Source organism: Apteryx mantelli, chromosome 2 (genome assembly GCF_036417845.1).
Source record: "Apteryx mantelli isolate bAptMan1 chromosome 2, bAptMan1.hap1, whole genome shotgun sequence".
Taxonomy (NCBI): Eukaryota; Metazoa; Chordata; class Aves; order Apterygiformes; family Apterygidae; genus Apteryx; species Apteryx mantelli.
In genome coordinates, this window is record NC_089979.1 from 71,940,068 (window position 1) to 71,966,978 (window position 26,911).

A 26,911-nucleotide genomic window follows, 5' to 3' on the forward strand; every position below is an offset into this window, starting at 1 on the left:
ACTTCTATAATCCTCAAAATACAGTCATGGCTAGTGCAACAGAAAACGAGTTGGAAGACAGAAGAAAACATCTTGTAAAGAAAATGTTTTGCTTTTTTTTAATCTGGAAAAAAATGTTGAGAGATGTTTAAAATTGTCTACACGGATTTAAGCTGAACTCTTTTTTTTAAAGTGCTGAAACTGGCTTTCTTTACTTAAATGGTGTTGCATGATTTATTCCAGTTGGCTGAGCACTTACCTCTCATGTACATTTAACCACACAGAGACAAACAGCAGAGCTCCAGCTGTGTCCCTGAGCTGGGCTTCAGCAGCCCTCCATAGGGCTACTACTACTATGGTAGTGCAGAAAACAACATTAAATGCCTTATTTTAAAAGAAATAAAATAACATTTAGTACAGCATCACTACCCTGGGTTTTCTGCAAAATGCAGCTTGCTTTAGAAGGGGCGGGTGTTCCCATCTTGTATGAGTTAGCCTAATGGTCAGTCAGGAGGAGAGTGTTTTAATTCCCTTCTTGGACTAAGTGGTTTAAATATAGATCTCCTATTTCCCAGAAAAGTGCCTTGATCAACATGTATCTAAGCTATACTGGATGGGGTTCACTTTTCTGTTGAAGCTGTGGGCTCAGGTTTCAATGGGCTGTGTTTTGTAATCCAGTGCAGGGGTTCCCACTGAGAGGATTGTAAAATATTCCTACCCACAGCTGCCAGAGCTGCCGAACTCACCTGAGGCCCTGCTGCAAGGCTGCTTGCCAGGCTGTCATTTGCAGCCACGGCTCCATCTACTCCACCAGTGTCATCCATGTTCACCCTGACGCAGGAAAGGCTCTCTCCCTGCTGACTGGCCCTCTCTCTCTGCCCTGTTGCCTCTCTGCTATCATTCCCCCAAAACAAGAATGGAAGATGTTCTGGAAAGGAAAATGTACACAAGGAAAAAAATTGCCAAGTACTGGTTAGTAGTTGAACGTTCACTCAAGCTATACAAAATATGAGTTCTGCTTTCACCAGTGTTTCTGTATTTCACTGTAAAAGCTGTTGTCTTCCCTGTCTCCTGCTCAGTTCACAGATTGTTCTGAGTCTCACTATGAGATGCATAATTCCTTGTTACTACACAGGGCATTCAGATTTACACAGATGTCTAACATTTGTTTATAAATCTAACTCTTAAAAATCTATGGACTTTTTGCTTCTTCATCTTTAAAATAATGTGCAGACTGGATTTTTCCTGGTGCTCAGGCATGAGCTTATTTCTGTGAATTGTGATGTTCAAGGCTATAAGCGCATGTATTCAAAAATTCAAACAATGGCAATTCTTTTAGTAGTAGCAGCCATTGTGTCAAGCAGATAGAAAATAAACACTATAAAATAGATACCTGAAAATATTTTATGAAGCTTAAATACGAGAATATTACAAGTCCTATATGCTGCAGGAGCCTAGCTGTCAGTTAAAAATCTGATTAGGTGCTTTCCTGCCAAGTCAACAAACTGTTTTAGGTCCTGTATTATTTGTCAGTGTTTGTGTACACAGATATTCAGAGTATTACTAAAGTTCAAAGCTGTGTAAGTTTAAATTAAGGTACAACTGAAATCTCTTTATTGTTGAATTAAACCGAACTCCTACAGGGGGTTGTGATCACTATCTAGATAAAGGAAACAGTCACACACAAGATTTACGGACATCCACCTTCAAGAAAATATTGCCATTGCCCCATGAATAATCTCACTACAGCCCAGAAGATACTCACTTTGTTTCAGTGTCAGAACATATGCAGACCTCAGCTGGAGTTATGTCCTATTTTATATCCTTAAGACAGACTGCATTCCTGTCTCTAGATTTGGCTCAATCATTTTTCTGATTTTTTCTACCTTTTCTCTTGTTACATAAAAAAGGAGAAGCAGATTATTACTGAAGTGAATCAGAACAAAGCGTAACTCCAATTATCTTTTGAAAACAGAGGAAATAATGACTGCTATAGTAGTGCAGAAAACATTAAAATGCCTTATTTTAAAAGAAATAAAAGAACATTTAGTACAACTATTTGACCTTGTTCTCTCCATCTCAACTTTGTTTTTCCCACTGTATGTTTGTGTTGAGACTTAGGATAAAATTCTGTTCCCACTGACTGATAAGTTCAGGAATTCACTTTTTGTTTAAGTACAAAACAGATGGGTGACATTCTTCCAGCATGACAAACTTCAAATATGTTAGATAATTTTTTTTTTTGACAATACAGCTCAGATCAAAGGGAAGGGGGGAAAATGGAAAAACCTATTCAATATAAACTATTCCACTTAAATATAAATAGTCTTCTGAAAAAAATATTTCAATCATGTGACCCCCTAAAGCTAATCTATCCATATTTCATAAATATTAGTATTCTGGAAGTTCTTGAAAGTATATGGTATAAACTTGATACAGACCTTTTATGAGTATTCATTTAAACCAGGACAATCAACTCCTGGAAAAAAGGGGACCTAGACTGTATGTATGGGCACAAGGACTTAAAAAACATTAAAGGCATGAAATATAAGGTTAAAAAATAAACATTTTGTTTATAAACCCTGCATATATGACAAGAAGTAAAAAGCAAAATTTTTATGAAAGTATGAATGGAATTTGATCATCATATTTTAAGTAATTTAAATGTGTTCCTTCTTACAGTAGGAAAAGTAATACATGATAAAGGCACATCATTTCTAAGTCAAACTTTTTCAACACTAAAATGAAAAATTGTAGGTATTCTCAATTTGCATTTAATTGAGACACAAACATGCAACTGATGCAGATGTAGCTATTTTTAATTGCTTTAGTTGACATTTTCAGAGCCAGTTAAAAAGTGTATGCCATTGTTAATATAAAAATACAAATATTACACTTTATGCATTTATTTTTGCCTCATTTACTTAGGAAAAGTTGCCACTTCTTTTGGTACTTCCCACAATGATCAGTCAACTCATCAGAGTAAAAGATATCATTACTTTGAAATATCAGATCATTCTGGCAGAGGTTTACACCTTTGTAAAAACTGATTACAGAAACACCAGCATTTACTTTTTATTCAAGAGAGAAGGTAGTTGCCTTCATTCTGAGCTCTTCAGTTTCTTTTTCTTCTTTTGCAGTAGAGTTTCCAATTTTTGCTTCTCAGGAGTAATTTTTCTATCTCTTTTTGCTGTTTTATCATTCTTATCAGTCCAACAAACTTTCTTTTTCCTGACTATTGATGACTTCTCATCTTCATTTGCTGAAAAAAAGCAAAAAATTTTTCACTGTGTTTACTTCCAGGCTTTGTAGTCTAAGGTGGCACAGAGACTTATTTGTATCTCCCTTTAAAAAAGGGAGACTATAAAATGATACTGTATTTAAAGTGGAGTTTGCCATTTATGCCAGTTTTGCCTGTGAAATGCAAATAATCTGAAGATCAAGTATGTAAATAGATTACTACAGAGGAAAACAAAATAAGAAAAAATACTGACCTGGATTTCATAAGTTTGCCCAACTGTATTGGCTTCAGATCTAATTTTGTTTATGTGAATACAAGAAATGCAGTTCTATCAAACTGTTTATTCTTTTCATATCTGTTTAAAAAGCTTCCCAGTGTGTTCCTCAGTATGTTATTTCAGCAAAGAGGAACGAAACTTTCATATAACAGAAGTGCAAAGAGGCCCATATCCTCCAACTAGGTGACAATACATCATGCAATCAGTTTCTAGATACAACTGAAGCATTGCTCAGACCCAAATCATCGCTCAGTCCCTGCGTCTATCTTCCTATGCATATTTCTATAGTTGTGGCATTACTATGTGCAGGCTTGAGACAGTATGAGATGGGTAAGGATATCTGTGTTGCTGCCAGTCTCAAATCCCCAGTTCTTCAAGCTACGAAAATTTTTCCAAGGTATGTATGAAAAAACCTCCCACTCTGTATCTTCCATTTCATAATCACGTTAACAACTAAAAATACACACAATTCTACCTTGTACACACAACTCATACCTTGAGATGATGTTGCAGCTTTATCAGAATTTTCTTTGATTTCTGAAGCTTGGTCAAACCATACTGCCAGACATGTCAGCCTAGCTTTGGTATTGACTTCACATAGTAAAGAAGGCACATCTTTATTCTGAAAATAATACAGAAAAAAGAATTAAACATTACTTTATTTCCCTTTAAATCTACTTAAGTATTTGAACTTGAAAAAGTATTTTACTGTCCAACTTCCACTTCTTTTCTGGAGAACTGTGAGATACCTAAAAATGTTTAGAACTAGATGCTCTGCAGGTTAATGGTCAGATTCTTACAGTCCTGTTATCCTCACACCATTCCTCACTGGTGGTTTTATACAAAACTCCCAACTACTTTAAGAGGATATCTTGACAAGCAAGACTGATGGATTTCAGGTACATGCAAATAGTTTAACATGAGGCACAAGCAGCTGAAGCACAGGTCCACAATAAAATTTGTTAATGATTCAAAAGTTAAGCTCCAGAGTAATAGCTATTTTTTCGGTGCAGCTAAAATAATTTAAGTGATTGTATCAGATTCCTTTTCTCCCTCACAAAGACAAGACTGCCAATTAAAAATCTATTCATACTGTGTTCCCAGCACAACCATCAACCATTGCAGCTATCTGCATTTACACAATTTCTTAACTGCTCTGTATCAGTCAGCTCTGGGAATACTTGGGCAAATATCCTACTACATACGTAAGGAGATAGTGTCACAAACACATGCAAAATAACAGTATGAACATATCAGAAACTATTTGCAATAGGATATTCTTCCTCACAGAACTGGACAGAGCAGCCCATGCAGTTACACAAACAGTTTTACAAGATTTTGCCTGCATGGCAAGAAGAAAAAAAATCACACATTTAGTCAAAATAATGACAACATTACAGAGAGGGTTAAAGAGTGCCTTGATGACGATGTCTATTATGTACAAGGGGAACAGAAATTTGAGACAAAGACAAAAAGGGGATTTTCACTCTAGCTTAATTATATGTATTTAACTATACTTATTATATATACTTAAATGAATAAAAATCATCAAGGGGGTTGAAATTATACATGGGCAAATTCAGACTAGAAATATAAAGTACAAAACGTTAACAGATATGTATTTCATTTTACATACTTAAAATGGAATATAATAGATCCTTTATGATTAGGCATTAAACAAAACTAATCTTGATTTTAAAAAATGCACTCTAAAGCAAAACAATAAACACAGGAAACTTTAAAGATAAGGCATGATTCCTTGTTCAACTGTGCTACTCAAAACTGTTTGAAAATAAAGAAAAGTTCAGGAAATACAGGAAATAAAAGTGCCCAGTACATTCATGAGTTTGAGTTTTTCAACAGGACAACTTTTTTCTCCCACATGAACAACCACCACTCCCACACCATAGATTTTATGTTTTTAAGGGGAGTAGCAACAATCAACAACATTACAAAAATTCACAGCAATCTTTAGAGCATATATAACTGATTAGAAAGTTGTAAGCTTGGCTGGGCAGGTCCAAAGGAAAGCATGACTTTACATAAAAGAAAGGATGAGAGTTTAATAATTTCATCAGATTTTATAGTTTGCTAATAAATTGCAAAGATACAAAGATACACAAGTATACTCAAATATATGTATAGCCATATACATCTTCTGCTGAAAATAGCATGGAGGATGATCAAGATATCCAGATTACAAATAAAATTTCCTCAGTGATTTAAAATTAGTCTTTAAAATGGAACAATCTGCAATTTTAGTTGTCTGATGTTTCTCCATAAATGTACCAGTCAGTTAAATGGACCAACCTTATTAAGATCCAGATTCCACATTTTAATGTAACCATCACTGGATGCAGTAACAATAACATGTTGTCCTTCCCTTTCAAAACTATAGATATCTTTTATTCTGGAAAGAAAATGTAATACTTGTTTACTTTATAGCATGGTAGTTCATTTCAGAACAATAAGCTGACAAAGATTAAAGATAAATAGGCAACAGTCTAAAAATTAATTTGAACAGAAAAACCCCAAATGACAGGCAGGAACTTGGAAAGGTAATCTGTTTTGAATGCTGTCATTTAGAATAGGAATACTTGCCCTTCCTAGGCTGTTAGGACTCAATTCAGAAGAACACTTTAGTACTTTTAAGCACACACTAAAATTTATCCACATCAGTGACATTTCAGCTAATGCTTGTGTGTTTTGGTGAATTAAAATCTGTGTCTGGACGAATATTTGGTATTCAACAACAACAAGAGAGAATACATAATTCATACATAATACATAATAAAATACATAATACATAATCCTTCTATTGTCTGGATTGAGTACAACTAGTTTATTTTATATAAGTATCCTATACAGCCAGTCTGTAAAGTCTGGTTAAACATTCTTTAGATAGTCTTTTCAGAAAATATTGCTGCCCAATCTCAGGAATACATAGATCACAGATGTAAAGTTTAATATATACATGAATATTTTAATAATAATTATACACATACACACATAAGTATGTGTGTATATACACACATGTATGTGTTTATATATAAAAACCATGCACATGCATTTTATACAAAACCAAATAAGTAATTTAGTAGAACCTTCTCCTTTTTGGTCTCATTCCCTACCACCTCCCCGTTGCAAAGCTTTGATATAGTAGGGTGACCAAGCTATGGCTCGAGAGACACCAGAGGCCTCTGAGCAGTCCCACGCCAGCCCCAGGGCTGGGGCTGTATTACAGGGCTCTCAGCAGGCATGAGCTGCAGTAGGGCCTGGCCTGCTGGGTAATTCAGACCCTTAACAGTGCACAGGGGCAACTGTTGCAAGGATTGGCTGAGACACTAGAGGAGGACATCGCCAGATATCTTATTACCGAGTTTGCCTGTCCACTACAGTACAGTTTTGCAGCGGAATGGCGGGAACCCTGCAGAGCCACTACCATCTTCTGCCTCAGAAGCACTACAGACTCACCCATGGTCCCATGAAATTTTGATATTGTAACTTGTAAAGGCATATCAGTTCTGGGGCAGGAAAGAGGGGAAGGGGATCTTCCTCTTGAAAAAAGATTAACATAAATCCATGCCAGTATATTTAGATCTTATATTTGAGGCATGTATTTAGATATGATCTATACTGAGATTTAGATCTTGTATTTAGATCTAAATATTTTATACTTTAGATCAAAGTTTAGACCTGCCATGTTTCTAATTCTATACCCTGTTGTTTTTGCAACTTGCATGGAAACCACAGTACTTCGGCTCATACTAAAAGCAAACAAGTCTGTCTCAAATTTGGAATTTAGCACGTATTAGTAAACTTACTTTCTATATTAAAACAGAAACAATACTAAGATATGCTGAACATTACAATTCATTGGACTGTACTGAGTACTGAGCGTTGCCGTAAATATTTAAATAGCATAAGAGAACAAATATAAAATACCTGTTTTCATGAGCTTTAAATTCACATAGGCATTTTTGAGAGTCACAGTTGTAGAGCCTTATAATTTCATCATCTCCAGCTATAGCAAGGATAGAATCCTTGGAATAGGAAAAAAGAAATGCAAGTGGAATTAAATTCATGTGTTTCAAACCAATTTACTTCCCAACACCTTTCTTTTTGTACTTACTGTAATAAACGTAAGCGAAGAAATTCTCTTCTCTGTTGTGATTGTGCCAGTGATCAAGGCTGTGTCAAGTTTGTAGACGTCCACCTTATTTGTTATCACGGTCACATACTTCTCTCCACTGGGAGACCATTTAATTATGTGGGCATCTATACAATAGACAGAATTATATACACATGTATACAGCTTTTTGCATTCTATATTGCATATGAATCTAAAAGTAAAAATCTTCAGCAGCTGCTAGACACTGTTTCCTAAGTCAACCTGAGAAAAATGTAGGAAAAAAAAATCAAATAACCTAGAATAAATAGTAACAAGTAAAACTATGGTTTTAAATATTTATTTTTCATTATCAGAAGTTATAAATAAAATAAAACATTTATTTAAATGTCCTGACATCAAATTTTTATGAAGAAAATACGATTTTCATTTAGTGTCACTCTGTTTTCCTTTTGGTAAATATTTATAATTAAGGACATATGCTTGCCTGCATGTGCAAAAAAGTTGTTGTCAAAGTAGCTTGGAATTAACTGGCTTGTTGATTAATTCATTCTACTGATCTTTACTCATCTTTAAACAAACAAAAACGCTATCTAATTCTAGCTGTTTAACAGATTTAGACTGATAAACTCACTTTGCTTTAAGTTTTTGATAAAGGCTGATCGTCCTTCTACAAGATTCCATGTTCTGAAAGAAAGAATAGACAACGTGCATTCAAATTAAAAACAGCATAGCAAAACCTACAGTGAAGTCCTATCTGCTGACAAGAGGCATTGAAAAGAAGCTTTTAACTATCTCTATGCATTTTACTACCTTTACTACCTTCTTAATGCAAGAGGAATTAATGACTTGATATGTTGTTTGCACACTACCTGGTCAAATTTGTGTTATTTACTTTGTAAACCACAGCTTGCAATGCAGAGCCAAACTGCAAAAGGAGCTGGATTGTTCTGTTAAAGTAACTTTAAAAATATATATATATATAATATATATATATTTTATATTTATGTGTATATATATATATACATATATATATAAAACCCCACACATATGCAGCAACATGTGCACACTCAAAATGAAATAATACTTTTCTCACAGTGAACAGAAAGCTAACAGCTTTCAGAAGTTTAAACAAATATCATTCTAAAATGAAAATGTGTTTATACATCTACTGGTGATTATAAAGAGTTAGAGTACAGCAAGGGGCTAGGAACAGCAAGAGCTATTCTTGAGAAGACTTACAATGTTGCTGTTACTTAGAACTTAAAAAGACAAACCAGTAATCTTATGTTGAAATATGTTTCATCAGTGTTGCACAAGCTAGGCCTAACACAGGATTGATGCTTATAAACACAGAATTTACTAAGAACTACTTAACTATGATTCTCAGTATTCCTTGATCAGTTTCGACTTACCTTAAAGTTTTATCTGTTCCTACCGACAAAGCTAATTTCCCAGAAGGATGAATAGAAAGAGATGTCACGTGCCCCCTGATAAAAACAAAACAACGTATTAGCCACATTTATTATTTACAAGGAAAACAAACATGAAAATTCATATGAATATGCAGATTCAAAAAACTCACTTATGTGCCTTAATGGATTTCAGGCATTCCCATCTCTTTGTGTTCCAGATACAAATTAGTCCATCTTCAGCCCCACTCAGTAGATGTGCAGTACTGTAAAACTCCAGACAAGTTACTGTGCCTATGAATCAAAATCAGTGCTATGAGCAATGCTGTACATATTGAACAGTCACCACACAGAGAACATATTAGTTAACAGAGATGCTTCTAGCATCCAAACATGCCAGCTACTGCTCTATTTTTGGGAAAATCTGAATTATTTCCCAAGTATTTCTTCACAAAAAATGAACTTTCTTGCTATATTCAGTCTATGTGCTCAGTTAGCCCCCCTGTAGCCATATACATCTGAACTTCATCTGATCCATCCTTTGAAATAGCAGTAATCAACAATTGTGGCTCAGGGGACATACAGCTTCTGTCAGTGGTAAGGACTGGTCTTAGGTCAAAGCCTCCTTTTTGACACACAGTTCAATCTACTGCACATGCTGCTTCCCAAAAGCACCAGATTTAGCAAACGTAAGTTGAATGCATGTACCATGACTGTTCAGTCCGGTTCCGTGTACTTCTTGATTGTCAGGAGAAAAAGGACATTCAGGATTGAGCTACAAATCACCCACATGCATTGAATTGGACTGTTATTAACCATTCTCCTTCCCAACTATAATTTAGGAGGCACATGAAGTAAGCAACATACCAGATGAACTGTTCTGGCAGCAGCAGCCTGCTCTCAGATACTACCTCTCTGTTTTGGGTGGCTTATTTATGTCTGTGACAGGACAGGACAGGGGTGGCTTATTTATGTCTGTGACAGGACAGGATAGGGGCACTGGGAAAGATGGTTGCTCTAAGCAAGCATGGTATAGGTAAACTGTCATGGTAGAACAAAAATGGCTCATGACCCATTTGTGGCTGTAACTACTCATACAGTTAAAACTGAAAATATTTGGAAAAAGAAGCTATATTTGTGGGCTGATGCCCAAAAGAATTTTTGGATTTTTATGCTTAAAAGCTTACCTTGCTTATATCCTTAGATCATCATGGCTACATCACCATCACTTTTAAAGAATAAAGTCTTATTAAAAGCATGACAATTTCAATTTTCTTCTAGCATGGGCCAGTTTTCTAGTTATGAGGTTCTATCATTAATATTTTGCATGATGAAAAGCTCCCTTACCGTTGTGCTGCAGCAGTGCCCCATGTTCTATCTTCTTTTTCATATCATAGATTTGGATTGTCTCATCTCGGCTCCCAGTGACCACATATCTGTTATTCACTGCTACCGCTGATAATGAGGCAGAGTGGGCATGATGTGTAAAATCAGGGACAACTGTCCAAGACTGTAAATGAAATACAAAATAAACAGGTCTTTCTGAAACTCACCGCAATGAGCTTTTCTACAGTCATCTTCATCATGCTGTAAGATTTTTTCTTTTTAAACAAAAGCCAAAGATGTACATGTATCAAATACAAAGGAATTACACTTAGTTATAAATATAATGGGAGTCTACGGAGTTAATGTGCCACTAGTAGGTTAGCCCCAATAATTTAAGTGTCCAGACTGTCTCTTGCAATCAGTGTTGGGTTTAAATGAAGCTGTATGTGAAAAAGTATCTACAACAGAGGTAAATCTCATGGGCAACCAAAACAAATTTGCCCTTCTTCCAGCACTACAGGCTTGAGACGTGCCCTTCACCTGGCACGGGCCCTTCCGGCTCCCACAAGACAATGTGGCATCCCTCGTGCTGCCCTTTTCCCGCAGCTTCCCACTGAAGAGCCTGCGGAACAGCCTCCTACACCGACGCGGCGGGCCGCTTCCCGGGACTCTGGGGAGGCCGCCGCGCCTCGGCGGACAGGACCGGGCGGCGGGGCCGCGGGCGGCTGCCCCACGAGGGGCCGAGCCTGCGGCTGCGGGAGGCAGCCCCGCCCCCGCGGCGCCTTAAAAGCCCACCCGAAGGCCAGCGGCGCGGTCGCGCGGGGCGGACGGGCGAGCCGCGGGGCCGGTGAGTGGTTCCGCGCGGGGCGGCCGGCCGGCCGTTGGGGTGCGGCTAACGGCCGCGGCGCGGGTGCGTTACCTGGGCGGGCCGCGCGGCGAACCCGAAGAGAACCTGCTCGTAGCAGCCCGCCACCAGCTCCATCGGCGCCACCTCGAGGCCCGCCCGCGGTCTGCCCGCGGCGCTGCCTGTGCCCGCGCCGGGGCCCGCCGCGCCCGCGCCTTGCCGCCGACGGCGCTTCCCCGCGGAGGAGCCCACGACCCCCGTGAGGCGGCGGCGGGGAGCGACGCGCCGAGGCGCGGGGAGGGCGCGGGCGGCGGGGCTCAGGCGCCGCGCGGGGCAGCCCGCGCGGCAGGTCCTGGCGGGGCGGAAGCGGGGCTCGCACTGCTCCTTATGGCGACGCGGAGGATGAGAGACGTTAGTGCCGGGATCGCGGCGGGGGGGGGAGGAGGGGAGCGCCCCGAGCGGCGTCACGGGGGGCGGCGGAGGGGGCGCGAGACCATCTGCTGCCCCACCGGGGGGGGGCGCGGCCCCTCCCTCCCCCTTCGGGGCCCAGCGCCGCCGCTTCACGGGCGGTTCGGCCGCGGGCCTGCGCCAGTGGGGCGGGGAGGCCCGGCGGCCGCTGGGCCGCATCGCCCACTCCCCCCCGCCGGGCGAGCGCGCTGCCGAGCCGCCTTTGTTAGGGCCGTGCGGGCTCCTTTGCCTTTTTGCTGTTATTTTTTTAAAATTGTTATCGTGTAACACAACAATAAACGGGAAACGCGGCCTAGGTGCCCCTTTGGCCGCGGCGCGGGCGGGGCGCGGGGGGAGTGGGGGCGGGGAAAGCCTCGCCTCCCGCTGCGCCGCGGCCCTTCCGCCGTGCGAAGTGGCTTATAAAAATGCGTCACGGCGCGGCGCATTTCGGCCCTGGGCCTGCTGGGAGCTCGGCCGGCGTCACCGCGCCGCCTGGAAGCGCTCAGAGGCCGTTCTCCACGCTGCTGGGGCCCCTGGCGTCGGCGAAATTGCACCAGAAGGGGACGGCTTCTCCCCTCCCCCCACCCCCGAGGTTGGATGAGCTGTATTCCCACAAGCACCTTTATTCATAAATAGCTTTGTCTAGCTTAATATGTATTGAAAAGGCATATTTTTGCCAGTAAATCAGAAAAATAAAGTGAATAAAAAGGCTGGTCAGATGTGTGTGTAATCTTATTAAGGAGATGTTTGGATTCTGGAGGTTAAAGCTGATCTGCTGTTGAATAATAAATATCTCTATCTGTAACTACAGTTAAGATAAATAACTGAAGTACTATGTGAATACATGCGGTTCTAATTTCTTAAAATGTTTTTGATTTGTAGTGAAAAGATAATCAAGATTAGACAGAGTACAAAAACGCTGTTGTGCTTAAAAATCTGATAACTGTGACCAAGAAGCTGTTGCATCCCTTGTCTTCTGATAGTTTTTTTGGAGTAGAACTGCTTTGTTGTGTGTGGCGTCTGCTGTCTGCGCGAAGAACAAGTGGTAAGTTAAAAAAAATAAAATTAAGAGTATTATGTAGTTGTCAATTCAAGAATTGGTATTCAAATGTTAAAACATGGAGGAGTGGGTGATTATTTTTTAATAAAAATAAAGGTAGAATTAGAGGATCATCACTATATGGGCACCTTAATGACAACTTTTAACTGAAAAAATTGCTGTTGATAATTCTTATCATAAACACAGTTCTAGTTAAGAGGTCATATGTGAATCTTACTAAAATATGTGTATATTTAAGGACTTGTTTTACTTGAAAAGCTTCTTGGCTTCGGAATGGATGTGGAGGTGAAAGGCCTCTTGTCCTGAATAAAACCGTGCACAGACATTCTTATTCTAGTATTTGGCTATTTTATGTCAGGTTAGCTTAAGCCATTTCAGATTAGTTCTCAGAAGTAATCCCCTGAGTGGGCAGCCCTTTAAGGCACTGCAAACACTCTAATTATTGTTTTAAGTGAATGTGGACTTAAGTAGCCAGTACATAATACACTACATAGTTTGTTGCATGGAAATGGGAGTTGAAACTTCTACAATTCTGTATCTGTATTGAAGCAGCAACATTGGATGAAAAAAAAATCAGTAGTGGTCAGTGAACAGCTACATGTGTGGAAGGGGATGCAAAATATTTTGTAAAGGAAAAAGCTTTCTGCAATGACTTGTACTGTATGTGTGACTGGAAAAAAAGATTAAAAAATGAAAGACTCTCTGAAAGAAATAACAAAGGTGTGGTATGAAGCATATCCAGAATTTTAATAATAGTAAGAAGTCACTCTAGCTGGGTGAGTTAGCCTGTGAAATGTGTATGTATGGAAGGGGCAGAAGAGATATGTAAGTAAATGTGCAGAGAGAGATCATGCCCACCTTACTGTGCCCTCCTCCCTCTTTCTGCTCCTCTTACTCTTCAGCACATAGTAAGTACCACTGCTTGTTTTGCTGTGTAACTTACAGTACAAGTAAATCAACACTTAATTTGGCTCAAAGACAGGAAGAACTAAGGGGCTATACCAAGCATGTTGAAGTCTGTATGTTTTATTGTGGTGTTTTTAACTATTTTAGAAGAGGTCTCTTTAAAAAAACAAAAAACAAAAAAACCCCACCTTTGTTTTCATATATATGTATTCTAGTAATAATGGTAAGGTGCAGGTGACCTAAAAGCTCTCGCTTCCCACTGCTTCTGACAATGGGAAACCTTGGCAGGCCATCACAATAAAAAACTAAAATGTGAAGATGCCTCCTATTCCTAGTCCAATTGGCCATACATTCTTTTTTATCTCCAAGCTTGGTTACTGTATGATGTAAAACAGTAGTATTTTGATCTGCAGAACCTCTATTTTAATGGACTGTTAAACATAATGAGGTGATGCTTTGTCAATGACAGGTTAGAACATAGGAACTTTTAAGTTTTGAATTAATAATCCTAAAAACTTAAGCAAGGGTCAACATCTATGAAAGTAGTTCATCTGAAAGCTAAAAGATGCTTTATCTTCTTGCCCTTCTCCCACATTTTTTTCAGCTGAAGGATTGCAATAAACTGTGCCTGTACGGCTCTCTTGCTTGAGAAAGACAACTTTTCAACCATGGCGAACCAGGTAAGATCATTTGGTGAGAAATTCAGGTTGGCAGTGCTTAAACAGATTCCAAAACCATACTCAGAATTCATAGTAAATGTAAAGCTGAAATAGCTAGCTTGCTCTGAGTTGGGTGTTCTTTTAGTCCTGTGATTTCTTCAGGTAATTTGGTGATTGGTGGTTGTCCTCTGGATGCTTAATCATATCAACTGAAGTAGATTGGGGGCATAATGCTAAATTTTGCAGTTTGGATTACTTGAGCATGAGTTCTGATGGATCTTATGCATAACACTCTCTATATAAGGTATATGTAGAGGTGTTCTAGAAGAAGAACATTAAAGTCTGCGTAAGTAAAAGTTACTGAAAACTACCGTTCTTATTTTTGGAACCCTGTATTGGAAATCTTCATTCTTCAGAATCTTAAGTGAGGGAGGCAACTTACGCTAATACTGCTGTTGTCTCCCTCCTCTTTCTTGTAGTTGTCCTGCTTGGTTTTTAAATTTCCTGTGGTGTTTTTTTTTTCTTTTTAAAAGGCACTTTTTATGCCTGTTTCTTCCTGGCCTTGCATCTGGGTTTGAGTTTTCCCTCAGCCAAACTAGTGTCTCTTCCTGGTCTTCCTTCTCCTTATGTTCCATTAACTGGCCTCCCATCATTATTCCTGGCCTGGGAGAGTTGAGTCATAGCTAGTAGTTAGGAGAGGCATCTCACATAGGAAGAGGAGAATTCGTAGATGAGGGGAGACAGGGACAGCTGAGATCCCCTCTAGGCAAGAGATGATTTGTCTCTGCCACTTTATCACTCCCAAAGCTGCTGCAGAGTTTCTTCTGAGTCTTAGAGCTCAAGTTGTGCACAATCCAGTCCTTAAGCTAATATTTAGGATTGGCCAACATCAAAGGGCTAACTGCTTTTTTCCTAATTCCAAGAAGAAGCTGCTGTCCATCCTTTAGCCAGCTTAACAAGTCAGGGGAATATGGCTGTTCATACAATCCTTTGGCTCTGTTATTTTTGCCAGGCGTTTTCCCCAGAGGCTGCTTTCCCTCATGGGAGGCGGAGGGAGAAATGGGACCCCAGGCTTCTTTCAAGGGCAAGGTGAATATGGGGAAATCACCTGTGGTGATGGGGAGTGGGTGGGAGGAATGTAAATGAGGCTAAATACTATAAAGGTATTTTTTTTATCCCAGCAGGACATACTGGGAAAAAACAAAAGAGAATGCCTCCAGGCCTATAGCTGGTGGAGAGGACCACAGAAAAAACGAAAGAAAAAGAACAAAATAAAACCAGGAAGGATAGAGTTTGTTAGTAGTTCATCCAGGTAAAGTATTTTTGAAATGGGAAGATCTGACCCCTTCCATTTAAATTGATAGTGAGCAATGAATGCCATCATTTACCTTAAAGTTTGAAATAATGTTTCTGGTGCATGTACATCAAATATTGCTTGTGCTAATATACTGCCAATACAATAATGAAGCTTTCTGTAGTAAGTTCATCTTTCCCACTGTTACTGAGAAGCAGTGGTGCAATATGCTGGTAGCTTTTTTGAATTATTACTGTAATTTGAGGTAATATTTTTTTTCTTGAAATTTTTGTGCCTTCATTTTTCTTGTCTGCAGACAGTAAAAACTGGGCTTTTGAAAACCAGCTTCTAATTTGAAGTGTTTTTTGCTAAAGCAGTAGAATGGACCCAGAGAAACTGAGCACTTTATGCTGGAGTGATGGCATTGCATTCCTCAAAACAGAGTTTTTCAGTTAATATTTTTTGTCACATTTGTCTCCTTACTTGTCCAGTGATAAGTGGCTGTATATCTGTTTGGTACCTTAGTCTCAAAACAATAAAACTTTTTTTTTTAAAGACCGGATTATTCAATATTTGTTGGGGAGCTCACTCCAGAAGTGGATGACTTCCAGCTCTATGACTATTTCCTGAAGAGGTACCCTTCATGTATTGACTGCAAGATCGCAACAGATCTACTGGGATATTCCAGGTAACTTCTAAGCAAATTTGAAATGCTGTCAATGTGTCTGCTTCTATAAGTAATGTATAAGCACTTGCATCTGAACTTTTTCCGTCTCCCCCCCCCCCCCCCCCCCCCCCCCGAGGCAGGGAGAGAGCAGAGCAGAGATTAGTCTTTAGCATTACTTTTTTTAACAGCAAAGATACTCTTGTTACTAAAACTTTGGAGTTAGTTTTAGGAAGTTAATAAGATAAACTTCAATTAAACATATGCATGCCTGCATGCAAGGAAACCTAAGTGGTGGGAGGAGGTAGAGCTGTGCATTGAAATCAGTGCTGCTCTGCTCACATGCTGCAGTGTGTCTGCTTAGTCATTGCAATACCAAAGGCAAAAGAATTCCTGTTTTACATGTGGAAGAAAAGACTAAGGCCTGGCAATTTGTAGATGGGGTTGTAGGGCTGAATGTGTTAGTACTAGTACATAAAGCCTAGCAGAAGCTAAACTGGCTGTGCAGTGAATCAGGCAGGGATGAGAGTTTGCTGTTCTGACAATGCTGGCTGTAATAGGCACACTCAAGAGAAAGCACATTTGAAGTAAAAATGTTAGTGCTGTATAGTGATAGTTGGTTAATAACTGCTGTATATGCAGAAGTATAGAATCTGATCAGTTACATAGATAAGCAGTTAAAAAGAACATATTGTTTGTGCTGGCTCTCAGCTGGTTACATCTTAATGTTACCAAGGAACAAGCTGTTTGCTTCTGGCCCAAGTTTTTGATTTGGTGAAAACACTGTGCATGTGCACATGCTGGAGAGGCTGAGTTCTGTAACAGAAGCTCTAGTAGTTACTATCGTATTTTTTTGTAGAAGACAAATTGGTTTTGTAACTGTTACGCATACTAGAATTTTTGTTTTCTCCCTTTTGAAAATTGTAGAGGGTATGCCTTTGTCAGATTTGGTGAACAAGGTGATCAGATGAGGGCACTGCAAGACTGCCAGAATGCGCCAGGTCTGGGGGGAAAACGAATTCGGCTGAGCATAGGAATTTCTAAAAGGTAACAAACCAGCTGTGCATTGATACAGTAGTTCTAAATCAGATTTTGTAGCTCTGCCTTCATAAAAATCTGTCTCACTTGATGTAATGACTGTGCACATGATGCAGTCTACTTCTGCATTTTTGTTCCATATATTATATTTTGATTCCCTGGATTAATCTACCTCTTTCAGGATTGTTGGGGGAGAGGTAGATTCCAGGTTCTGGAACATAGGCTTAGCTGTTGCTGTGACCAGTCTTGTTTCTCATAGTAGCAAAGTTGAATGCATTCATAAATATTCTCAGGGTTTAGGCATGAAGAAGGCAAAAGGATGACAAGTTAAGGTAGGGTTTTGTATGCTTGAGGTTTTCTATTCTAGATAGTAGCACATCACTAGTTTCCCAGCAGGCTAGGGGAGGAAGGAAGTCTTTAACTGGAAAAATACATGCATATAGGGGGAAGAAGAAGGCAAAGGAGACAGTACTCCACACAAACTGTTCTGGTAACACTCTTTGCATTCCCAAGTTGGGGCGGTGGGGAGTTTAAGCTTTATCATTTGAGAGGCTTTTTACTCTGCCTTCTCAGTTCTTTATCACTCAGTCATTTGAGGCAATCTCTGACCAGTTACAGAATTGATACCAAATTTGATAAACTCTGATCCAGAATACAGACAAAAAGGAAATTGTTTATGTAAAGTTCTGAGTATTTAAGAGGTTAGCTTGTATCTTCTGTTAAACAGTAGAAGTAAAAACTCTTTGTGTGCTTACCCTGATTAATACTGCAATTGTTGCCTCTTTACTTAAGAATGGAAATGCTCTTATTGAAGAGGGCACTGTCCAGAAGTGGTCTGACTAAATGAGTTTGAAAACAAGAACAGGTCATGAAGAAGCATGTTTCTCCACTTTTGCTACCCAGAGCAATGCTGACAGTGTTTTGAGATTTTTCTTCCTTACAGAAATGTATGTGTGGGGAGAGAAGTTAGAAGCAGAAGACTTAGAGGATACATTATCTAGTTGTTTGTTTAGTACAGTAGCAAAATAATAAAATGCCTCTTTACTGTAAAGCTACACATGCATTCTAATAATGATATAAGCTTAATGTCATAGTAAAATGTACATCAATTTGTATCTATTTCTGAATAGCTGAGTTTTGTGCTCTCCTAGCATCTGGCCATCAGAGTAGTTTGTCACAGATGCTCACTTAATTTGGAAACTGTCTGTGAATTCCTTTAGTCTGTATCCTTGACAAAAGGCAGGTCTAAACCTGTCTTCTGTTGGGGATGCAGAGGAACTGGGCACTGGAAACACAGGAGGTCTGCTTCTACTGAATCAGAGAAGCAATGGCTAAAAATAAAGGATTTTTTCTGAATGTGCAGCTGAGTTATCCAAACTTACTTATTCAGTATACCTCAGTTTTAGTGCAGATAACATTTGTGCCTTGATTGCTGTCAGTCTGAAGGTGCCTAAGAGAATATCTTTTGGGGATATAAGAGTGGTGAAAACTAATAAACTGGTCCTTTGTTCTTAAGAACCACTGTATTTTGTAACTTTACCATTGATTTGGCTTACCGCTGGATAATGGCAGTGATTATGATTTTTAAAAAAAGACTGATTTCACCTGACAAACTTTGGCAATTATTAAAGCATGCTTTGTGGAGAATAAAACAGAATGGGTGGAGGTAGGCATGGCACACTGGCAGTGTCAGACACTCCTCTGAAACAAGTAATCTAATTTGGCTCACTTGTTTCTGGAAATAAGATTTAGTAATTAACCAAACAAAAGATTAAGGGCTAATTAAGAATGAATGCACTTTTAAAGCAGCTGTGCTTTGTAAGTGCCTCCTGGTTTTAATCAATTAGTCTTTAGCAGAGCACAAAGATTTAGCGGCAGCTTGCTTATACTGATAATAAAAACACTCTGAATGGATAGAGATAACAGTGCTAAGGATCTAGAGTTAATCCAGGAAAATTACTTCTGGTATTGGCTAAGGTGAGAATGTTAGCTTTTGTATAAACATAGGCATTGTGCTATGACTTTCTCACTGTCACCTAGGCAGCATTTTTAAAAAATGTTTCCTTTTAAATTCTGAAGTACATAAACTGGCAAACTGTTTAACTTCAGAATTAGTTTTAAAGCTTATTGTTCTCAAATTCTAACTGTATATAACTTTTAATGTTTCAGGCTGAAAGCAGAATTCCAGCGGTACCAGTCGTATAACTATAATGATTATTACCAGGATTATCAGAACTACTACTCGCAGTGGAATTACGATCCTTATGCTGACTACAACTATAGCTCCTATGGTCCCTATGATAGCATGCAAGCTGTTGGAGACTGCTCTTTAGGAGATGCTGTTATGGCTCCAGCTGTTTTTGAGGTAAAGATACTACAAACTTGTTTTAAATAATAAATTCCACAAATTATATGAATTGTGTAAATTGGAGCAAAAAAATGAAGTCCTAAAACTAAAATCATACTTTTCACTTAGTGTGAAGCAGGGGTTAGAATAGCAGGCTTCATTTTGAGGCGTCTGTGTGATGAAGTGCTTAAGCGGTACCTCTATAGTTATAAATTATTACACATTGCTCATGTATACCAAATAATGGTTTTGACATACAAAATCATGCTGTTACTCCCAATTCCTATTGTCTTTCTGATGTGCTTTGCTTCAAGCAAATTAAAGAATTAAAGTGTAGGATGGTCTTACGGTTGATTAAATTGGTTGATCTAAGATGACCTGCAGAGGTCCTTTCCAACCTGAACTATACTTTCGTTTTTCTTTTGTAAAGAATCTGTCTATTCCTGTAGTTGGAGGAGGAGGGAACAGTTTGTGATTAGGAGATGACAATGGTTGTGTGAACATAAGTACAAAATTACTTTGAACTTTTGATGTGTTCTGATATGACTTATGATTAAATTTCTATGAGCACTTTCTTGTTTGTTTCAGGAGACTTCAGCTATGGCTGAAATCAATGATGACCTGATAATTGAAGGTAATGATAGTATCATTAAATTTGAATTTAGCCATATTTATGCCTTTTAACAATATGAGCCAACTTTTATTTGAGGTATGTCCTGGAAATTCAAGAAGGTAACTCATGTACTGAGGTCTTCTGTGGGGTGTAGCTGAGATGAGTTGGGGTTGATACAGCTGACATTATATGCCAAGTAAAATGGGACATTGTCAATAACACAGTAGCTTTCTCTTAATGCTACCTTCAGTCTCCTTCCAAAATGGTCTAATACAGAATTTGTCATCTCTGTATTGATTCTGCTAAGCAGATTCTGTATTAAATATTCATTAATAAGCAAAAGTTCTATTTTCAAACCCTGAGGTAAAAGCTTGCCTTTAACATGTGCTAAAATGAATATCCAACTTGTACTTAAAGATTTGGTACCAAACTTAATTATTTGGCTGTGAAGGTTCTGGAACAGTGCTTCCCACTGAGACTTCTTTTGTCAGTATTTGATAACTTCATCCTGTGTAACACATAAATTAGTAGAAATGACTTAACTGATTTAGGGAAAACCTTCATGGTTTAAAAATTATCCTTAAATTTGTTTTAAATACTAATGTTGTCTTAGCATTCTAATACAAGAAATTCTAAAGAAGTTAAAAGGAATTGTGTGAAGTTTGTCATAATTTTGGGGGGAATAAAACAGGTTTATTGAATTTATTTATTAAAGTACTAACTCTAAAGCATGTTTTATTCGGCATTTACTTCTCAGTTTGTGCCCCTCTGAGGTCAGATACTTGTACTTACCAGGTTTTTATTTTCAGATCCACAACTTCACTTGGATATTGATGAAATGAACAGACAATTTATGGAGACAAGTGAAGAACTCTATGATTCGCTCATGAATTGTCACTGGCAACCTCTGGATACGGTCACTTCTGACATCCCCTTTGCTATTTAAGTGTCTTATATAGCATGACCGTTATGACCAAGGTGCTAAGACTACATTTCTTCTACATTACTCTAGATCATAAGTTTTAAAGCACAATGATAAGTTGGGTTTTTTTGCTATGCTTTTGACAGATTCTGTAATCTTTTTTTGTTCATCACTCTACTCTTGGAGCATCTTGAAATCATGTAAATATTCTAGAAATGTAAAGAGTTAAATGGGGTCTAAAGGTAGACTTGCCTGTGTAAATAAAAATTTGTTTCTGCAAACCTGCCAGCAAGGGATTTTACTCTTACATGTGTGCAGCACATTCTCTTCTGGCTTACAGAATTTAACTGGGGTATTTCATCTGTCATTGATTTGGAATGGGCATCGGGCCATGAACAAAACCTAGCTCTTCTAGTTTTCTAAGTTTCTGAGATAATTTTTTACAAGCACTTAACATGCTTGCTTAGATAAAAGTGTATTTAGGAGATGCTTCCAGGGTTTGCTATGGGGACACTCATGCCTGCTGTTCCTTCTGCAATCTGTTGGAGCTAACTATGCTACTGTTGAGATCTGCTAGTCAGTTAAAACTGCTTTATAAGTATGGTATATTAAACAGAAGTGCAAACTTTGGGGTGCCACAGTTGCAAGTATTCCATGAACTAAGGCTGTGTTCAGCTGACCATCTATGCCCCAGCATATGGCTTCTCCCTAAAGTCTCCTCTTGCCCCTTCTGTAGTTGTCTCAGCTGATGCTTTACAACAAAAACTACTATAACATTCTTAAACCTAAAAATTCATGGAGGAAAGAACTTCCTGGTTTAAAGGAGGAAAAATAACCCCCTACTAACAAAAGAATCCCTTAACTTTTTGTGCCTTTGGTGTAAATAAGTTGCACCCTGTCCTGATCTCTACAACTGGATCAGTCTTCCTGATGCCCAGATTCTGTGTGCCAACATCAGAGGTGTTTTCTTTAATGATGAGGTTGTAAGATTTTTATTTTTATTTTTTTAGTAGGGTGCCAGTCTTCAGTATTGAAGTTGGAGGGGGAGGGGAGATGATAATGAGCAGAATGATGCTTTATTAGCCAGCCACCTCTCAGTAGCTTTCCTTGCTGTTAAACTGCCCTCATCTTGAAGGGCAGGAAGTATTTTGTAATCAGACTACTTAACAATGTACAGGCAAAAGTATTCACTATTAAACAATGTATAGTAATGAATAACTTAAGCTAAATTCTGCTTCTAGCCTAAGTAATAGCTGTGGAAGCAACTAAAACAAGTCAAGATGCTTGCCACATGGCTACTGTCATGTGTGTTTTGGGGGACAATCTAAAACAACTGTTAGCAGATGTAGGAATCCATTTCTCTGGCCTTTTAATGACATTAATAGTGAAAGTGGTGGCCATTAGCCATGTATGGTTTTTTAAATGTAAAACAAATCCTGTATTGAATCATTTTAGTAATACTGTCCTGTCACTTCTAGCTGCTGACCAGAAACTCCTTCTGCTATCTCTTCACTGTTTAACTTCTGTTAGGAATATTTTCATAGTGAAAATCTGCCATCACATACAGAAATTTAAAAGCAGACTAGGCTTTGAGTACCATAGAAACCTTCTCTTTTTCCTCTGTTTTTGCAGAGTGGCACGTAGGAACAGCCAGAAGGCAAAGAACCTCATGTAGGCAGGGGGAGTGGCATCGCAGAATGTCAGCAATTGCCTCCTTGCTTTGAGGAAAGCTAGTTGCTGGGTAGCTGGGAAGAGGGATTTGGGCAATTCCCTTGCACAAACTGATGAGTCTTTGGAGGGTGATGGTGGGGAGCATATTTATGAGAATTTGATGGAAGGTGGAAGTAAAATAGACGGAGCAAAGAACCTGACTGGGTGGGAAAGGGATTGCCTGCATGCATACATGGAATTGTTTTAGAAGACTGAGGTAGGGGAGAACTGTTGAGGTGGTAAATGTAGGCTCCTTGATTTTGAATGGGAGTGTGAAAGCTTAGAAGAAGTTTTGATGCCAACTTTAATGCATAGCTGTGATGCTTGAGCTTAGTAGTAAAAGCTGGTCTGCTACACAGAGGGTTTTGAAGCTAGTAGGTACTATCAACATGAGTAGCAAGGGTACATAGGAAGGATGGCAGGCAGCGTCCAGCTCTGTGCCTGAGTTATGCTGCTTGAAGTGGCTTGCATAGCACCACTTAACACTGCAGTTGCATTCAGCAAGTAGTCTGTGGAAATCTTTTGTGCTATCAACTAAAAAAATGTGATAATACGTGTTGGCCCGTAAGAAATGTTGACTGATTGTTGTAGAGTATTTGTGCTGAATTTTGGCCATTGAATTTGATCCATAATGTGTAAACTGTAATGTGGGGCCCAAGCAGCTATGTGATTTCATTTAGTCTGACAATGTGGCAGTGACAGCACCACACTATATGAACCTCAGTACAGTCTCAGTCCATAGCTACCATGTTCATGCAATTCTCCCTTGTTAACAAAGTCTCTACACCCTACATTAGAGACTATTTTGAAACACTCGTGCACCTTCTGTTCTGGAATGTAAACTACCTATATAAGGGAAATACCAATTTTGTAAATTCAGTGAAAGAGATTGGGCTGCTAGTGGGTGTATTGTCTTGCAGTCAACTTAAAAGGAGGAAGGGGGGGAAAAAAAAAAGCATATGTATATGTTGACTGCAGCCTATGTGATGCTGTTCCAAAATAGTTCTCTTAAACACCCACCACCTTTTTTGGTCTCTCCTGAGACTTATTAGCTGATTCCCTTTTGCAGTCAGGAGTGCATGCGTGGGATTGGGAGTGTTACAGTGTTTAGGGAGTGATATAGTGTTTATAGTGCAGGTTCTTGACTGTAGAAGCATCCTGAATGTGAAGTTTCTTTCTGGGTTGGTATTACCTATAACCCCCAAATATAGGAAAGAGTGTTTTCATTAAAACTGTTGGAATACATTGCTGAGACTTTCTACTGAGTAAACTTCCACTTGTTTTACAACTAGCAGCGTGTTAGCTGGCTTATACAAAGACCTGAATGCATTATAGGGGTGTCTGCCATCAGTTCTACAAAGATGTGATTGCAGTGGGAGCTTTCCTAAAAACAAAAAAGCTTAAAAGCAACCTTTTCAACACCACCATATTTCACTTTTTCTGGTTCTCTATCTCCATTTTATCCAGCTGATAGTTTTTGTGGGTTTTTTTTCCTCCAAGCTTAATGAAGGTTTTTTGTAAGAATATCCAGTAATAGTTTCATAAACTTTTTTTCATTCTACGTAGTTGCAATAGATAGTGCCTTACTCAAGATTTGCTTTTTTTTTTTTCTGGAACAGTAGTTTTAACATTTCCTATCCCTCCTCTGAAAAGAATGGCTTTAGTACAATAGTATGAGGGGCTACTGATCCCACAGTTGTGAGCAGGGAAAAAGAAACAGGCCAAAAAGGATAGAGAGTTACTTAAGCCGTGACTGTTTCTTTTTGCAGGATGCTCTTGGACCAACAGCTTCTTTCTAGCACTACCTCAAAGTAAACTTGCAGATCTAACTCACAGGGAAGATGCATCAAATGCTGATGATTCCTCTCGTTCTGCTGGATTTTTTTTTTTTTTGCTTTTGCCTTTCATTTTGGCTCATTTTTAATGATGCATATTTAACTTCAGTGACTCATGTTAATAGACATTGTGTACAGCTGCAAGCATTTGAGTCATAAGTGTCATTAAGGGCATGTCACTATATAGAAATTGTTCTAAATAAGTAAGATGTAAGTAAATAGCATAAGAATTCAGAGAAAAGTTGTAGTGTAGCTGCCTTTGACACTCATCTGGAAGAGAAAATGTTGTTTCAGGTTATCTTAATATACTTAGCATACATCAGAAAGAGAATCTTATTGTAAAATGGACCAGCTCTTATGAGTGTCCAATGTAGGAGTAACTTTAATCAATTTTTTGTGCGGATAGGCTTTTAGAAGTTGGCATTACTACTGATAAATGACCATTATTAAAAGGCACAATTTATATCCCTTCATGAAGCTTGTTCTTCCCATAATGGGAACCCATAATGGGGGGTTCTTCTCCTGCTGGAAGTCACAGTTTAGCATGGTGATTGATTCCTTGTCTGAAACAATGACAAATTCAGGCTAAAAATGTTACCTTCTTTGTATTTTGCTGATGATACTGATGTAAATCTCTTTTGATTATATTGATATAAATTTGTTTTTGACATATGTTATGGAAATAGAGCCTTGTACTAGAATTGGTCTGCAAATGTAATACACTAGCAGCTTACAAGCAATGAGGTGTTTCTTGCAGGTGCCTTCTATATCCATGTGTTCCTTGCCCTGGCTGGCATAAACCATCCCACTAGACATAAAATTGTAGTTAAGCTGGTAGGGGAGGAGAAGAAGAGACGAGAGTTTTGAAGGTCAATTTTATGGGGAAGAAATACCTAGAAGATAATTCCACTCTATAGGGATTTCAGAAATGGTCATCTTGTTTAGATGACCATGAAAGCAGGACTAAGGACTCACAGGTGGACTGAGAGCTAACAAACCCAGAGAGTTGGGAAGATACCAACATGGTTAAAAAGTTCCAGTATGAAACAAGAAGCAAAGACTTCACAGTGTGAAAATCCCGAGGTTCCTCCTAAAAGCAAGGACTCTGCTGCTGCTGGGTTGCCTCTCTTGAGGCCTTCAGAAAGAACTGCTCTTACTGGTGTGAGTTCTCCTAAACCCTTGAGTCTGATAAGCTTTTTCTTAAGGTGTGTGCTGTGATGACTGCTTTTATTTTTTGGTGGAGATGGGTGAAAGGGATTGTGAAATACTGTATTATGGCTCTATCTTTCATTGTTGAGTATCTGATAGACTCAGTGATCACCTCTCTTCTACATCAGTGTGTGAGAAAACATTTGTTACTGCATTGTGTTGCATTTTGGGTGATGAACATGTTTATTGACTTTTACATTGGGTGGTTGAGATTCACTGCTCAGCTCCATCAGTAGAGTGCACCACTGATGGTGCACTTAAGACACAGAGCTACAGACGTTTCTCAACTTTTTAGTAGCATAAAAATTCATAAGAAACTAAAATACTTTACATTTTCCTAATTTGTAATGAAAACCCATCTTGTTTTGAGGTACAAACAGCCGCGTTGAGGCTTATCTTTTTTCACCTGGTTCCTGTTGGCCAAAACTGAATGACATTAAAGCTGGAGGTTGCCGTTTTCCTTGCTTACACGCGCTTTTTTGTGGGATCCTGAAGTAACAGCGCGTACCTTCCCCCTCCCGCTTTACAAGCTTGCTTTCCGCCTTCCCCGCGCGTCGCTCCGCCTGCGCGCTAGTACTGGCGGGGGGAGCCGCTGCCCGGGGGAGGTGGGGGTGGCCCCGCGGCCCTCGGGCCCAGCCTCGCCGCCCGCGGCGGGCGGAGCAGCAGCAGAACTCACGTCCGAAGCGCTCAGCCTCGGTCATTTGCGGGGGGGGGGGGGGTGTTTCTCACGCCCTTCGCGGGTCCCGGGAGCCCCGGCGAGGGGGGCCGGGGAAGGCAGCACCCGCGCCGCGCGGGAGGACGGGGCGCCCCCGCCCCGCGGCCGCCGCGGCGGACTACGTTTCCCGAGAGCGCCCGGGGCGGCGAGCGAGGACTTCCGGGCCGTCCCGCTGGCGTGACGCAGGCGGCGCGGCGCGGGCTGGTGACGGGCGGGCGCCCGGGCGGGCGCCGTGTGGTTGGTCGGACGGAGGGGGGAGGGGTGCAGGGGCTCGGCGGCGGCGC

General features: G+C 39.6%; 2 protein-coding genes across 10 annotated transcripts; one reads left to right on the forward strand and one right to left on the reverse strand.

Moving 5' to 3' along the window:
* Positions 1–2,780: 2,780 nt before the first annotated feature.
* Positions 2,781–11,384, reverse strand: PAK1IP1 (PAK1 interacting protein 1). 2 transcript variants are annotated; one of them, XM_067290857.1, is made up of 10 exons: positions 11,284–11,384; positions 10,386–10,548; positions 9,212–9,332; positions 9,042–9,116; positions 8,261–8,313; positions 7,630–7,775; positions 7,443–7,540; positions 5,808–5,907; positions 3,993–4,119; positions 2,781–3,241 (listed from the first exon to the last, which is right to left on the reverse strand). In XM_067290857.1, the coding sequence occupies exons 1-10, from the start codon at positions 11,344–11,346 to the stop codon at positions 3,081–3,083; spliced, it is 1,107 nt and encodes a 368-aa protein (XP_067146958.1). In that variant the 5' UTR covers positions 11,347–11,384; the 3' UTR covers positions 2,781–3,080. The 2 variants fall into 2 exon arrangements, with proteins under 2 accessions (XP_067146958.1, XP_013796987.2); XM_013941533.2 differs by lacking the exon at positions 11,284–11,384 and adding an exon at positions 10,905–11,058.
* LOC106483562 (tRNA selenocysteine 1-associated protein 1-like) lies at positions 11,141–26,371 on the forward strand. 8 transcript variants are annotated; one of them, XM_067290863.1, is made up of 9 exons: positions 11,141–11,211; positions 12,538–12,700; positions 14,226–14,301; positions 15,462–15,592; positions 16,131–16,262; positions 17,166–17,285; positions 19,446–19,641; positions 20,212–20,257; positions 21,046–26,371. In XM_067290863.1, the coding sequence occupies exons 3-9, from the start codon at positions 14,290–14,292 to the stop codon at positions 21,180–21,182; spliced, it is 774 nt and encodes a 257-aa protein (XP_067146964.1). In that variant the 5' UTR covers positions 11,141–11,211; positions 12,538–12,700; positions 14,226–14,289; the 3' UTR covers positions 21,183–26,371. The 8 variants fall into 8 exon arrangements, with proteins under 8 accessions (XP_067146964.1, XP_067146963.1, XP_067146966.1 ...); XM_067290862.1 differs by lacking the exon at positions 11,141–11,211 and adding an exon at positions 11,547–11,619; XM_067290865.1 differs by lacking the exon at positions 11,141–11,211 and adding an exon at positions 11,547–11,619 and having other exon boundaries at positions 15,465–15,592.
* Positions 26,372–26,911: the final 540 nt, after the last annotated feature.